General features: G+C 36.5%; 2 protein-coding genes across 9 annotated transcripts in view; one reads left to right on the top strand and one right to left on the bottom strand.

Moving 5' to 3' along the window:
- The window catches only part of LOC125652021 (FERM domain-containing protein 5-like), a 44,281-nt gene extending 42,702 nt beyond the window's left edge, over positions 1–1,579 (bottom strand). For 6 of the 7 annotated variants that reach the window (XM_056165908.1, XM_056165907.1, XM_056165910.1 and 3 more), the window contains exon 1: positions 1,369–1,579. In XM_056165908.1, coding sequence (XP_056021883.1) covers positions 1,369–1,467 — 99 coding nt within the window. In that variant the 5' untranslated portion in view covers positions 1,468–1,579. The remainder of the gene's footprint in view (positions 1–1,368) is intronic. The other variant, XM_056165912.1, reaches the window with a different exon arrangement.
- Positions 1,580–1,600: 21 nt separating this feature from the next.
- On the top strand, positions 1,601–13,155 carry LOC125652023 (probable gluconokinase). Of its 2 annotated transcripts, none has more exons than XM_048880908.2 (5): positions 1,601–1,733; positions 7,626–7,656; positions 8,878–8,964; positions 9,042–9,085; positions 12,813–13,155. In XM_048880908.2, the coding sequence occupies exons 1-5, from the start codon at positions 1,696–1,698 to the stop codon at positions 13,144–13,146; spliced, it is 534 nt and encodes a 177-aa protein (XP_048736865.2). In that variant the 5' UTR covers positions 1,601–1,695; the 3' UTR covers positions 13,147–13,155. The 2 variants fall into 2 exon arrangements, with proteins under 2 accessions (XP_048736865.2, XP_056021889.1); XM_056165914.1 differs by lacking the exon at positions 1,601–1,733 and adding an exon at positions 3,268–6,621.
- The last annotated feature ends 1,018 nt before the right edge of the window (positions 13,156–14,173 follow it).

The following is a 14,173-nucleotide window of genomic DNA, read 5'->3' as shown; positions in this document are numbered from 1 at the left end:
ATACAGGTATGTTCTTTGTATATTATTGCCCTTTATGGGTATATCATTGCTTAATAAATCATATCACATTCCTTATACATAAAGTACAATAAGCTAAACTTGGGGGGGGGGGGGGGGGGGGGGGGGGGGGGGAAGGGGGGGGCAGGAGAGAGGTCCATTCACCTCTCCCTCCTTTGCCTCTCTTTCTCATATCCCTTCCTTTCCTTTCTCCTCCTTCTCCTTTAATATTAAGAAATTAAAAATTTTGTGGCATTCACATTACAATGTTTGAAAATTTCTTTATCCATCCTAAATTCTCAGAAGATGTTGTAGCAGTCTATCATATTCCCAGTCAAGTTAATCTTAGTTACTGGGGTACAAATCTGATTGTGCTCATAATGACACAAAATAAAAAGATAGAATGTCTTAGATGATGAATTAAGCCAATTGTGGTAGCCCATCACTAACACATGTACTATGAATTATAAGTTAGAATGTAGATCATCTGTCTAGCAATCCATTTGATCCACGGGTAGACAATCAGTTTCAACCAATTTTTTTTTAAAACTTCAGGCAGAAGAATTCTTGCATCAATCCTGCATTGGCTCTTAAAGTAGTCTGTTGCATGTTATGCAGGCCTATAGAGACACATCTGCACGTTGCACATGCATTTTAAAGCAAATTGAGTAGTTTCCCATTACGGCATCATCCCAAAGGTAAAAAGGGAAGAACAATATTTCTCCTTGATATACTACTAAATGTGGGCATGCTGTAATAAATTTACAGCTGTTTTTAAAACAATTTTTCTTTCAATATACAAGTGCCCCCCCCCCCCCCCCCCCCCCAAATTTAAATTTAAATAAAAGATTCAAATTATGATTTTTTTCAAAAAGTTAAATGACAAAGTTAGAAACCTAAAAGTTACAAAAGCCATTGCGAGAATGCTATGCCCAGGCTATGGGTTTCCCCAAAGATGATGGCCAAGGGACATAACTAAAGTCTAAAATTTAGATGTATATGTATATAAACCTTTAAATGTTAGTTGTTTATCAACTATAATTCATGAAAATAGCACTTGGATACATAATCTTGTTGGTGTTATTCAACAGTGTTCTAAGCAAGACTCCCCATTGATTTTACAACATCTTTAATTAAATCTATTCACGAGTAATGCTGTTTATCCCCACACGCGTTGTGTTTGTGTATACATAATTGCATGTGTAGGATGTATCGATATTCATTGCACACAAATAAAAAGGTGTTAATTGTATAATTCAAATGATTTCCGACATGATTTACATCTTTCTGTTTTTGCAAACATGGTAATCAAAACAGCTGTTTCAGTGACTGTACATTTTTAATGACAGCGAGGACTGCATACATAAATACCTTAAAACTGAGACTGAGGGGTTCGGAGTCGTCCAGAAAACGAATTGAGCATTGGAACTCCGTGTGGACATCGCCCTTTACACTCTTTTTGCGAAACATCTTGATGGATGGATCTTGAAGCGTATCGAATTTCCTCAATGGTACCCAAGATTCATAAATTTTCACACATCGATACAAAATGGAAGACCGGCTTAGTCACATGACCAAAGGTCAAGGCCGTTTACATTAGGGCATGAAAAGTCTAGAGGTATTCCGACTATCTACTATTTTAAGACTGTCAGCTGTCAGCAAATGTGACGACGTGAAAACTTTACATTTATTACAAGAATGATATATGTTGTCATGGGAGTGTGTGGTAGTGGAAAGTATGATAATGAAATGCAGTATAAATTTTAATTTTACTCATCCAAATGATGGCAACAACGCATTCATGAGTATTTTGTAATGACATGCTTAAAATTTTTACATTAGGCCAACTTGATGAACATAGTACTTTAAAAAAACCTACACACAATAGAAAAACGAAAAGTGCAGCCGTGTTAACCCAAACTGGACAAGTATTCATACGATGGTCCATTCTAAGCGACACCAGTCCTGAGTTCACGGTCTACTGATGTTACCTGCATCACTAAAACATTTAGGGCTCAGTTTTGTTTCCAATCTAGGGCTCACATGGAGAAATGGCAGAATGAATATGATAGTACAGACAAGAAATATTTGTTACTTTCAAACCTATATGAATCGTTTATAAAATCTTCTGACAGTTTTACAGTTTAAAAACATAGCATCCACAGCTGACTGGAGCATGCTGCTGTGATGATGCTAAGTTACGCACCCATGCACGCAGAACACCTCGATGGATTTGGCTGTCCTCACGGAAGACGATATAATCCGTTCCAGTCTCTGATGGTGCGGGGGAAGTAAATCTCGCTTTTTGTTGCCGGTTGTCGGAACTTCAACACACCCCTTAATTGTTCTACTGTCTCCCGGTGACAAGTATGTTGACAGATTTATATCACAATTAAGGCCATGGCAGATCTTAAACATCATATCCAGCCTTGATGTATTTCGACATTGCTGCAAGGTGTTTTCCAGTTAAGTTCTTGCACCATGGTAGTCTTGCAGTCTGGGGTTCAGTCCCTGTTTTAATTGTAATTGTGACAAAGCAGGCTGCTCTCCGTTGTACTGCTTCAAGAGCCCTAATGTGGACTTGGTAATGTGGGTCCCACACTGCTCGCATACTCCAGTGTTGACTGGAGCATTTTGTTTGATAAGCCATGGATTTGATGTGAGGCTTGCATCCCTGGAAATTTCATTTGATTTTTCCCAAGGTTCTTGTGGCAAATTGGTCATGGTGTTGGAGAAATATGCTGAGTCATTCCAACAGAACTTAATGTGATGAATGCTCACGCCTAGATATTTGGCATGGTCCTCCAGGGTGTGTCCATGCAGTGTGTAGTCAGTTTTTAATGACTGCCGCTTATTAGTGACATGCATAACAATGCACTTTTCTGGATGGAAATCTGTCTGCCTCACGTTCCCAGGTTTGAGTGATGTCAGGTCCTTTTGTATTTGCTCAACATCTGCATAATGCTGGATATTCTCCTGTAGAGCAGAGCATCATCTGCAAACAACTGTATATCTGACTGGGTAACTGGTATATGCTCTGGCAGATCATTGATGTAATGTAAGGAATAAAAGTGGTCCACGCACTGTTCCTTGTGGCACCCCAGAGATGATGTCAGGAAGGCTAAAAGATGACCCATATATGTCAGGGGCGTAGCTAGGACTGTTTCAATGTGTAGGCACGTGTGATGTAACTGAAGGTTTCACCGAGGCGCGAAGCGCTGAGGGGGTAGGTACAGGAGGGGGGGGGGGGGGTCGCGGGTCACCCCCTATTGATTAAATATTGTTTAACGTCTCTCTCGAGAATATTTCACTCATATGGAGAGGTCACCACTGCCAGTGAAGGGCTGCAAAATTTAGGCCTATGCTCGGCACTTATAGCCATTGAGCAGGGAGGGATCTTTATCTTGCCACACCTACTGTGACACGGGACCTGGTTTTTTGTGGTCTCATCCGAAGGACTGCCCCATTTAGTCACCTCTTATGACAAGCAAGGGGTATTGAGGACCTATTCTAACCCGGATCCCCACGGGATACCCCGAGAAAATTTTTGAAATATTAGGACTCGTTTGCACTAGATTATATATCCGATTTTAAATACTAGAAATATATATGTTTATTTTGCAGACATTTATGGACAAAAATGTGTTTCGAAAATAAAGGAAAAAATGTGTAGGTACGTGCCTACTTGAGCCTTAATGAAGCTACACCCCTATATGTTGACATACTGCATCCTTTTACTCAAGAAGTCCCTGATCCATAACCAGGCATCCCTAAACTCCATAAGAATCCATCTTGTGTAACAGATGGTGGTGAGGTACCTTATCAAATTAACACTTTGCAGGAGTTATGTAGAATGGTATCCACATGTTCTCCATGACTGAGCAATGCTGTTGTTTGTCCTTGAGTATCTCCATCTAAATCTGACTGTGTATCTCATGTTCCAAGACCTTGCATGATACCGTTGTAAGGGAGGCAGGGCAATAATTGGATGCCTGGTGCTGATCGCTTTTTTTTAAAGATATAGGAACTCGGGCAGCCTCTCTCCAGTCATCTAAGATTGCTCAGTGACCTCTGAAAAATGGCAGACAAGGTCAGGGCCAGTTAATCAGTGAAGTCATGTAGGCCTGGGCCTGTTACCTTAAGGATGTTAAGACCCTGCATTAGTGTTCAACACCTTTGGTATTGACTGTGATTTTTGCCATAGATTGGTGTGGACTTGTACGTTTGGGTAGAATGTTGTCAGTGTCCTCTCTTGTGGGTCTATTTCACTAGAGTCCTGTTTCATGTGTTTCACAGATGACCAGAATCTCTTGGAGTTGTCTTTATGTCCCCTGTGATGATATTCTTATCCTGTTCTTGTCTGATCTCTCTCTCTCTCTCGATCTCTCTCTCTCTGACTGTGGTTTCAGTTTCTTATATCTCCTTGTCAGTCCCTTTTGTTGTCAGTTGATTAATAGCTGTCCTGTGTGCTCTGAATTCTTCAGCTTATTTGTCTGTTAATCCAAGGATGTCGATGTTAGTTTTTACCGTATGTGTTCATCCATGATTTTCTCAACAGAGCATCTGACTTTTCTGTTCCCTGTGAACTCTCTAAAATCTACAAAAACAAAATAACATAATTCAGATACATGTATGGAAAAAGCGAGGACAGACAGATGGGTAATTGTGTAATGCTACACTGAGAGAAAACCTTCAAATGTGATAAAACCTTACAAGAAATCATGCACACAATAGTTGAATACATGTAGGATACTAACAGTTATTCTGTATATATATTTGCTGGAAGTCATTTTGATTTATTCACCAATCATTAAGGGCCCTCGGGGGACAGTTACAATTTTAGCAATAACATTCATTATAAATACAAGATACAATATACATATATGTTATGAGTTTGCCCATTGACATTTGTCTGAAATTGGGATAACACTGAATGAATTATATTTGCCGAACAGATCGGCAGGGCAGTAATGATAATATATGATAACAGATGTGATGTAACCACTCCAATAAATACACATCATACAGCTGACACAGAGTGTACACCTCAGTACAATTTTCATATCTCATAATCCACATATATTTTTGATAATTGTTATGCCTTGGGCCCTTCAAACAAAAAGGAGGGGCATATTGCTTTGCACCTGGGTGTCTGTCGGTCAGTCAGTTGTTATGTCTGTCGGTAGACCACATGTCCACTCAATATCTTGAGAACCATTCACTTGATTGTAATGATATTTCATATGTGGGTTGGTTATGAGTAGAAAAGGACCCCTATTGATTAAAAGGTCAAGGGTCAATCCACTCTGGACAAAGGAAGATACTGTCTGCTCAGTATCTTGAGAACCCTTTGTTTTACAGACATTAAACTAGGTACACTGAGTACACTGTGAAGAGTAGATGACCCCTATTGATTTTGAGGTTGCTTGGTCAAGGGTCAAACTAGACATAGGGATAAACTGACCACTCAGTGTCTTGAGAACTCTGCTTGACAGAAGGAGTAGATGACCCATATTGAATTTGAGGTTATATGTTCCAAGGTCAAGGGTTAAACTGGACATAGGAAGATACTGTATGCTCAATATCTTTAACCCTTTGCTTGACAGACATCAAACTTCATACTCTGGTACATCCTAAGGAATAAATGACCTCTATTGTATTTGCAGTCACAAGGTCAAGGGTCAAACTGGACATAGAAATATACTGTCCTTTCAATATCTTGAGAACCCTTTGCTTGATAGACATCAGACTTGGTACTCTGGTATATCCTAAGGAGTAGATGACCCCTATTGATTTTGAGGTCCCATGGTCAAAGGCCAAGGGTCAACCCACTCTGGATGAGGAAGATATCGTCTGCTCAATATCTTGAAATTGGTTTGGCACTACTATCAATTAAATGATGCATGTGTATAGCCCTTTTCAATTTTACACATCGAGGGGCATATATGAATGTTTTACAAACATTTCTTGTTTAGATTGCAAAAAACTTTCTTGTTTCATCACAGTCACACACACACACACACACACACACATGTATGTATATGTCTTTGATGCAATTGTTTGTCTCTATTTATACACCTGTCAAAGACGGGATGTATTGTGGTATAGCGTCGTCTTTCTGTCTGGACCTAATGTATGCAAAATGAACTGTAATCTCTAGGATCGTACATCTTGGTGCATTTCATCACCATGATGAGAGGAAGATGCCTATTGTTTTTCAAGGTCAAAGTTGTATCAGTTAATGGAAAAACCTTGTAGGCAGAATACAGACTCAACTATTGGAGCTAGAATCTTACAGCTTGGTAAATTTAATCACCATGATGAGAAGAAGATGCCTATTGTTTTTCAAGGTCAAAGGTCATGGCCATAGTATCAATTAATAGGAAAACCTTGTAGGCAGAATACAGACTCAACTATTGGAACTTAGGATCTTACAACTTGGTACATTTAATCACCATGATGAGAAGAAGATGCCTATTGTTTTTCAAGGTCATATCAGTTGATAGGAAAACCTTGTGAGCAGAATACAGACTGAACTATTGGTGCTTAGATCTTACAGCTTGGTACATTTAATCACCAAGATGAGAGGAAAATGCCTAATGTTTTTCAAGGTCAAAAGTCAAGGTAATATCAGTTAATAGGAAAACCTTGTAGATGGAATACAGACCAAACTATTAGGGCTAGGACTGTCAAACTTGGTACACAATAGGGGATCAAAGTTTTATATGGGAATAGATAGAGAAATAATCTTTAAGAATCTTCTTCTAAAGAACCACTGGGCCAGAAGAGCTGAGATTTACATGAAAGCTTCCTGACACAATGCAGATTCAATTTAATTTGTTCAAATCATGACCCTTGGAGTAGGTTGGGGCCACAATAGGAGATCAAATTTTTACATGGGAATAAATAGGGAAAATCTTTAAAAATCTTCTCAAATAAAACACTGGGCTAGGAAAGTACAAATTTACATGAAAGCTTTCTGACATAGTGCAGATTCAAGTTTGTAAAAATCAAGGCCCCTGGCTATAGGTTGGGGCCATAATAGGGATCAAAGTAGGGGGAGTAATACATGTTTCTGAAATATTTCTTCTTTTTGATTTAAATTAGAAATAACAAATTAATTTGTTTTTAATGAGTTGAATGTATCAAATGTACACAATTGTGAAATATTGGCAATTTAAACATGAATCTTATTAAAATGAGTGGATTTATTATGTTTGAAAAATTGCAAATTTTTACCAAATATGAAAAATAGTGACAAAGTGTCATGTTTATGATGTCATAGACATCATTTTCATTAAAATGAAGAATACCTTAGTTGCAATGATATTTTTTTTTACAAAATACACCTCATTTGAAAGCAAAATTTTAAAGCAAGATTTTCAGTTTTGATGAAGAAATAGACAATATAGTCCAATATAACTATATAAGGTTAAAAATATGGACAGACAGATAACAATAAACACATCAAAAACAATGTCCTTCTGGATCAGTTTATATACATACAGTTCCACTAGTATACTCAGTCCAAAGTGCCCATGATCTCAGTACAGTTTTATGGTGTATCAATTGTGCCACGCAATATGTTAACAATCATTTTATAAAAGTTTTTTGTTTTTGTTTTACAGAACAACCATCGGAACAGCTCTTGCAGAGAAGGTAAGTAACATAGAGAGATAGGGGGATGGGAGAGATAACTTATAATTATTGGATCATGAATAGAAACTATAGATCATAATTATGCAGTTCTGAATCATGAAAAGTTCTGTGCTTCCATAGATGTATACAGTTCGAACCTCATAGCAGTTGCAGAGAATGAGGAATGCTCAGATGGAGCATTAAACATGATTGCTTGACAAATGATCAACGTGCTCATGCACCAGAATTGCTTAAAATGTGAACATATATATAATACCAGAAATGACAATATGAATGTGTTGAGTACAGGTGCTCCCGGTCCTCACAATGTCAAGGTTTGGGTGGAGGGTACGTAATCACAATACCTTAATTGACATTGTGAGGATAAAGTGCTCCTGCAGGCACAGACAATTATATCGCTTAAATTAGGTTCGAAATTAAAAATTGAAGAGTAACTCTTTAATTGTAAAGAAGTAGGTACAGTTTCTAAAGTCATTTGACCCAAAATATCGATGATTTCACTTGGAGCTCAAACTCTGGCATTCAAATAAGAAATAGATTATAGCAAACCCAAAATCTGCTCAGTTTGATCAGCAAAATGATTTGTGTCATATGACGAGAGCTAGAAGTTGGCATAAAATTGCAAAAATGCCGTTTTCAATGAAAATATTCACAAATTCAGGTGGTTTTCCTTTCAGAAAACATACAGCGCATGCGTCGAGCAAATTCATATTCAAGTATGTTTTTCATCTTAAAATAATACACAATATATATCATTTTCATTTTGCTTAACAAATGCGCACATGTTTTCTTGAGCAATAATCTGTATGACATTTGACAGTTTTCAGGCTTATTTTGAAAAAAAGGTGGGAAATGTCTTATTCATGATGTCATAATGCTATCCAATTAGGAATTAATATCATTCTGATTTTGTTGAAATAGTATACCTGGCATATATTTTTTACTTTCTTAAAACGCTGAAAATACAGACACATTTTATAGAGAGAAAATTTTTAGGACTTTTTATGTATACAATCGTACCTATAATTCAAGCGATATAATTGCCTGAGCTCCCAGGGTAAATCACTTCCTTGACCCAAAACGGGTCTTCATCCTAGATCACTGGGAGATTCAATTTAAGACAGCCTCCAGTCAGAACCCCAAATTTATCTATTGATCCCTTTACTTAAATACAGATTGTCAGACATATAGTTATAACCATGCTTGTTTCAATTTTTCCAGCTTGGACTGCCATTTAGAGATGCGGATGAGTTCCATTCAATGGAAAACAAAAAGAAAATGTCACAAGGAATCGCACTGACTGACCAGGTGGGATTCTTCGCACACATTATACTTGGTCTTTAATTTATGTATACTGTTAGTTATGTTTTCTTTCCCTGTTTCAGGATAGACGTCCTTGGTTACTAGCCATATACAAGTACATGAGGAGGTAAGCAAGGGAGCATGATTTTAATTAAGATTTAGAAAAACGGCGAGAACTTGGATATACAACTTCCAGACGAGACCAAGTGATTTTAAACTGTGAAGATTGTTGTAAACTATACAACAGGAAATTTTTCGTACATGGTATTTTCACCCTGGCTTATTTTAAAGAGCCACATTCTATTTGCCTGTTTTGAATTATAGTTTGATATTTTATAGCCCATTTTAAATTCCATCAAATAAAATGGGATCAAAATGAAATTGGAATGGAAACTAAATCATGTAGTATAAAAGATCCTGCAGTTTTCCCATTTTTTGTTTTTAATTAATTTAAGAGAGAGATGATGCTCTCACCATATTTTGGTCATAGGACAAAACATATTGTGAACCTGGGATGTTATGCACATGACTTCTGTTTGTAAAATTTAGTAAAAATGGCACATAGATTTATTAGTTCACCGGGACCAAAGGCTCTGTGACTTTATTGTAGAGTCATGGAGGGTGTGTGCAGAGAGTATGCAGTATTTGGAATGTGGGTTATTAAGAATTGGTATTAAAAATCCTTAGGTATTGAATTTTTATCAAATTTGTATCCTTTAGCCAAGGACTTTAACATAATATGCTAAACTTAGAAAACAAACAAAATATAATATTTAATGTTACTGAAAAAATCTTACGATGTAGAACCACAGGTAAGATTTTTACCCGACATGTACATGCAAAAGCAACACAATTTAATATACATGTATTACATAGGTTCAAAACATCACCCTGAGGTAAGACATTAGTGATTACCTGAAGGTCACTTCAAAATTAGGTGAACTAAAACTTGGCATTTAAAGCTTTCATATTTTGCATGTGTATTCTTTGTGACGAGATTTTTTGTGCTATTGCTATAGTATCATAACCCGACATTCGGTGTAAGATACAAAATCATTTTTCCCATTCACTTTTGAGTTTCTTGAGTTTAATATTTCATTTGTGTATTCTTTTTGACAAAATAATTTAATGATACAAAATCATTTGAAATGTACTTATGACATTTAAGCTACTCTTTAAAACGTAACTCATATTGACCATAACTTTTGTATTGCAATAGAGCATTCACATTTAATACATGTACATATTTGATCCCCTTTCCAAACAATTGATCATTGCATAAACTTTGAAGTTTCTTAGTCATCTGAGTAACTAGGGTGAGCTATTGTGAATGGGGGATGTCCATTGTCGCATTAAATTTGAACATATTTAACTTCTCTGATTCAGAACGTACACAGTTGTTCATCAGATTTTGTATGGAACATAAAATGGTTAATTTCTTGGTCACTGCACTCTGGGGCCCTGAGGAAACATTAAAAAGTGATGCAATCTTTAAGAATCTTCTCTACTCCAGGATTACCTGGCAGATAAACTGGTTATATAAGGCCAATTCAACTTACTTAGTAGATTATCATCTGGGGTCACAAAAAAATATGGGGCAGGTGGGAGGATTTTATTTTTTAATTTTTATTTCCCGAGAAAGACGAAATGACAAAAGGCATCACACAAAGTGTTAATCAAGTTAACATTAAAAGAATCCTTGGTAAAAGATATAAAATCAACAATTTCTGTGATTTAATCATTCACTCATGTCACTGGGAATTAAGTTTGTTTGAAATCGTAATTTTTGTGAAAATTAAAAAAATTGGGGTGGGCCCTTTTTTGAGGGGCGGGCGGGGATGATAATCTATCAATTATCATCCCCGGTAAAGGGGGGGGGGGATATACTGGAATCGGGTTGTCCGTCTGTCTGTCCGTCCGTCCGTCTGTAGACGCAATGGTTTCCGAGCTCTAAAGCATTATCCTTTCCACCTACCGTCACCATATCATATATATGGACTACCCATGGGACGAAGATGTTCCCTATTGATTTTGGGGTCAAAAGGTCAAAGGTCAAGCACACTGGACATCGAAGTAGCAATATGGTTTCCGGGCTCTAAAGCGTTATCCTTTCCACCTACCGTCACCATATCATATATATGGACTACCCATGGGATGAAGATGTTCCCTATCGATTTTGGGGTCAAAAGGTCAAAGGTCACGCACACTGGACATCGAAGTAGCAATATGGTTTCCATTTAAATTCTTTAATGGCTTTTTTCATCGCATGGAGATGCTGTGTTCCTAGATACCTTTTGGATCATAATACTGAAGTTTTACCTATTACCAACACCCTTTGGGAGATTGGGTTAAGCGGGGGGTATTCTTAGTGAGCATTGATCACAGTACCTCTTGTTTTAATTGGCCTAATTATAGATAAGCATAACAGTCTTTACCTAAATTGTAAAACTGATGGCCCCTGGGTCTGAGGTTCTGGTACCACTCGGTAGCTTTATGATCCATACCATGAAAATTTGTTATTTGTTATATTTCTTTTAAAAATTTATTGACTCCTTATTGACCAAAATAGGTACATTTACATAGCCAAAATAAAGAGGGAACTTCTACCTAATTGTTGAAATTTATATTTGTATTTTCTCCACATCTTTTTTACTTCTGAACACCACACAAGCTAACTGATCGAGCATGCTATAATGAAGAGAGAAGCTTCTACACATACAAAATTTGTGAAATTTGTGGCCCTTAATAATGGGTCAGGGGATCTGGTTCCAGTTTGGGACTTTATGAAACTTAAACAGTGAAAATTTGTTCTTTCTTTAAAAATCTTCTTGATTCATTAGGCAACCAAATAAATACACAATAGTGATAAGGAAAGAAGCCACAAATAGCTCACCATTTTCAATATTTCGACACCAATTAAATTACTGTTTTTCACGCAGTTTTCATTGCGAAAACATGCAGTCTTAGATGAACCTTTCAGTACAGTAAAACACACAATGAACATGCTTTTAATGAATTCACACTTATTGTGAAGTGATGATTATTCCCCCATGAGAGGAAATAATGAATTTCAAAATTTTAATGGATATAAAGAAATTTGGTTGTAATGAAGTTTTTCACTGGGCTTGGAAGTTCGTTAAACCATGTTTTACTGCACTTATGTGCAATATGTTTTCTAAAAGAAAAACCTAACTCTTCAGCAAATTTGAGTGAAACTGAGAAATACATCACTTTTGATGCTATATAGTTATGCACTCCAACATATCACAAACACGTTAATGCCATCATTTTCAGTATTTTGATTATTTGTCTTGATATCATGAAGCTCAGTCTTGGACAAACTCTCTATCTATGTTATAAATTTACCTTTCCAGGAATCTGAAAAATTAAATAAAATTTATTGAAACTGTATTTAATCTCTCAGTCTTTCTTTAAAGCTTTAAAATTTCAAATACGTTTTATGGGGGCACAGAAAAGCTGTTATCATACATGTATGTAGTCTTTTCAATGAGATCAAATAAGCACAATCGGTTCTCCTTCCTGTATACAGGTAAAGTTTCACCCCATTTTACTTTACCCTTATTCAAAGTGAATGAAATTGAAACCAAGTGAATTCAAATTTACTCATTACTCTAATGCAGTATAACACATTTTGGGTGAAACGGAAATTGCTTTACATTGTGGTTATCAAAATTTTCCTGTATATATATATAGTATCTGTCCATGGACAATTTAGACTAATTTTGTACACATATATTTCAATGTAACATCAATAATCACATAAGCTATTATGTTGCATTGATAACATTAATTTAAAAAATGTCATGACATAAATTGTGATATTTTCCCCCCAGGCTATCTAAGGAGGGAAACTCTGGTGTGGTCACCTGCTCAGCCCTGAGGAAATCATACAGAGACATTTTGGTAAATGGGTGCATATCCGAAGAAAGGGAACCAATACCAGAGATTGTGTTTGTTCTGCTGCATGGTAGTCGTGCAGTACTACAGAACAGACTGGACAGTCGCAGCGGTCACTTCATGCCAACCTCTCTACTGGACTCTCAGCTAGCTACTCTGGAAATTCCAACCAGTGATGAAAAATGTGTGCAAGTGGATATTAGCATGTCTCCAGATAAAGTGATGGACCAAATTATCGAGAGAACTAGGACAATTGCTATTAAATCATAATTAATTTTCTTATCTGTGTTGATTTTTTTTCATGTTTGTTATCATGTATGCTCAATTTTCTTAAGTCAGAGAAGCATTTGTTAACTATCCAAGTCTCATTCATTTTATTATCATTTTATGGACACATGTAATATAAAACTTTTGCTATTTATACCACACCCATTGACCTCGGATACAATACAAGATCAACCTCATTGAATATATGGTGCAAATACTGGTATCACATCTAAACATGTGTGCAGATTAATTGATAAGATCGAGGCATGGCTTTTTTTCTCTTTCCAATACATGTGAAAGATTGACAGACTCCCAAGGGTAGCTAGATCATAATGCAATATTAGGTCAGCATATGTGAATACCCTTGAAAGAAATTACGAAATTTTCAGCAACTTTTAGATATGAAATTTTGTGAATTGACACATCTCTCAACATAGAATAATACTTTAAAGTGTATATTTCATCATCTTTGCCAATATATTACTAGTATTTTTCACGGAATAGCCAGGGTGGCAATAATTGGTACACTTACCCAGCCCCCATATATAACAAGAGGCCCACAGGCCTCATCGGTCACTTGAATACTAGTGAAAAAGTATCACTACTTCCATGGGCTATGAAATCTAGAAAAAAATTTCCTGTTCTGAATATCTAAGCTAAATTCTAATGTTCAGCAACAGTATAAAACAAGATATGTTCTTAAAACTTCACTGCCTTCAAATGTGTATACACTGATGAAAGGCTTTAAATAATAGGTGTAATAACATTAAAACATCAAAAGACATGACTAATTTGGACTCATCTTTAAAAAGTCATAACCCTGGGTTTTGATTGAAATTCACCATTTTTAGCACTTCCTTTTCTGCTATTGTGATTATCTCCCCTTTGAAGGAGGCATGGCCCTTCATTTGAACAAACTTGAAAGCCCTTCACCCAAGGATGCTTTTGGCCAAGTTTGGTTGAAATTGGCTCATTATTTCTGGAGGAAAAAGTCGAAAATGTGAAAAGTTTACAGACAGATGGATGGACA

Source organism: Ostrea edulis, chromosome 5 (genome assembly GCF_947568905.1).
Source record: "Ostrea edulis chromosome 5, xbOstEdul1.1, whole genome shotgun sequence".
Taxonomy (NCBI): Eukaryota; Metazoa; Mollusca; class Bivalvia; order Ostreida; family Ostreidae; genus Ostrea; species Ostrea edulis.
Note: the sequence above shows the minus strand (reverse complement) of the source record. Positions and strands in the feature narration are given on the sequence as shown.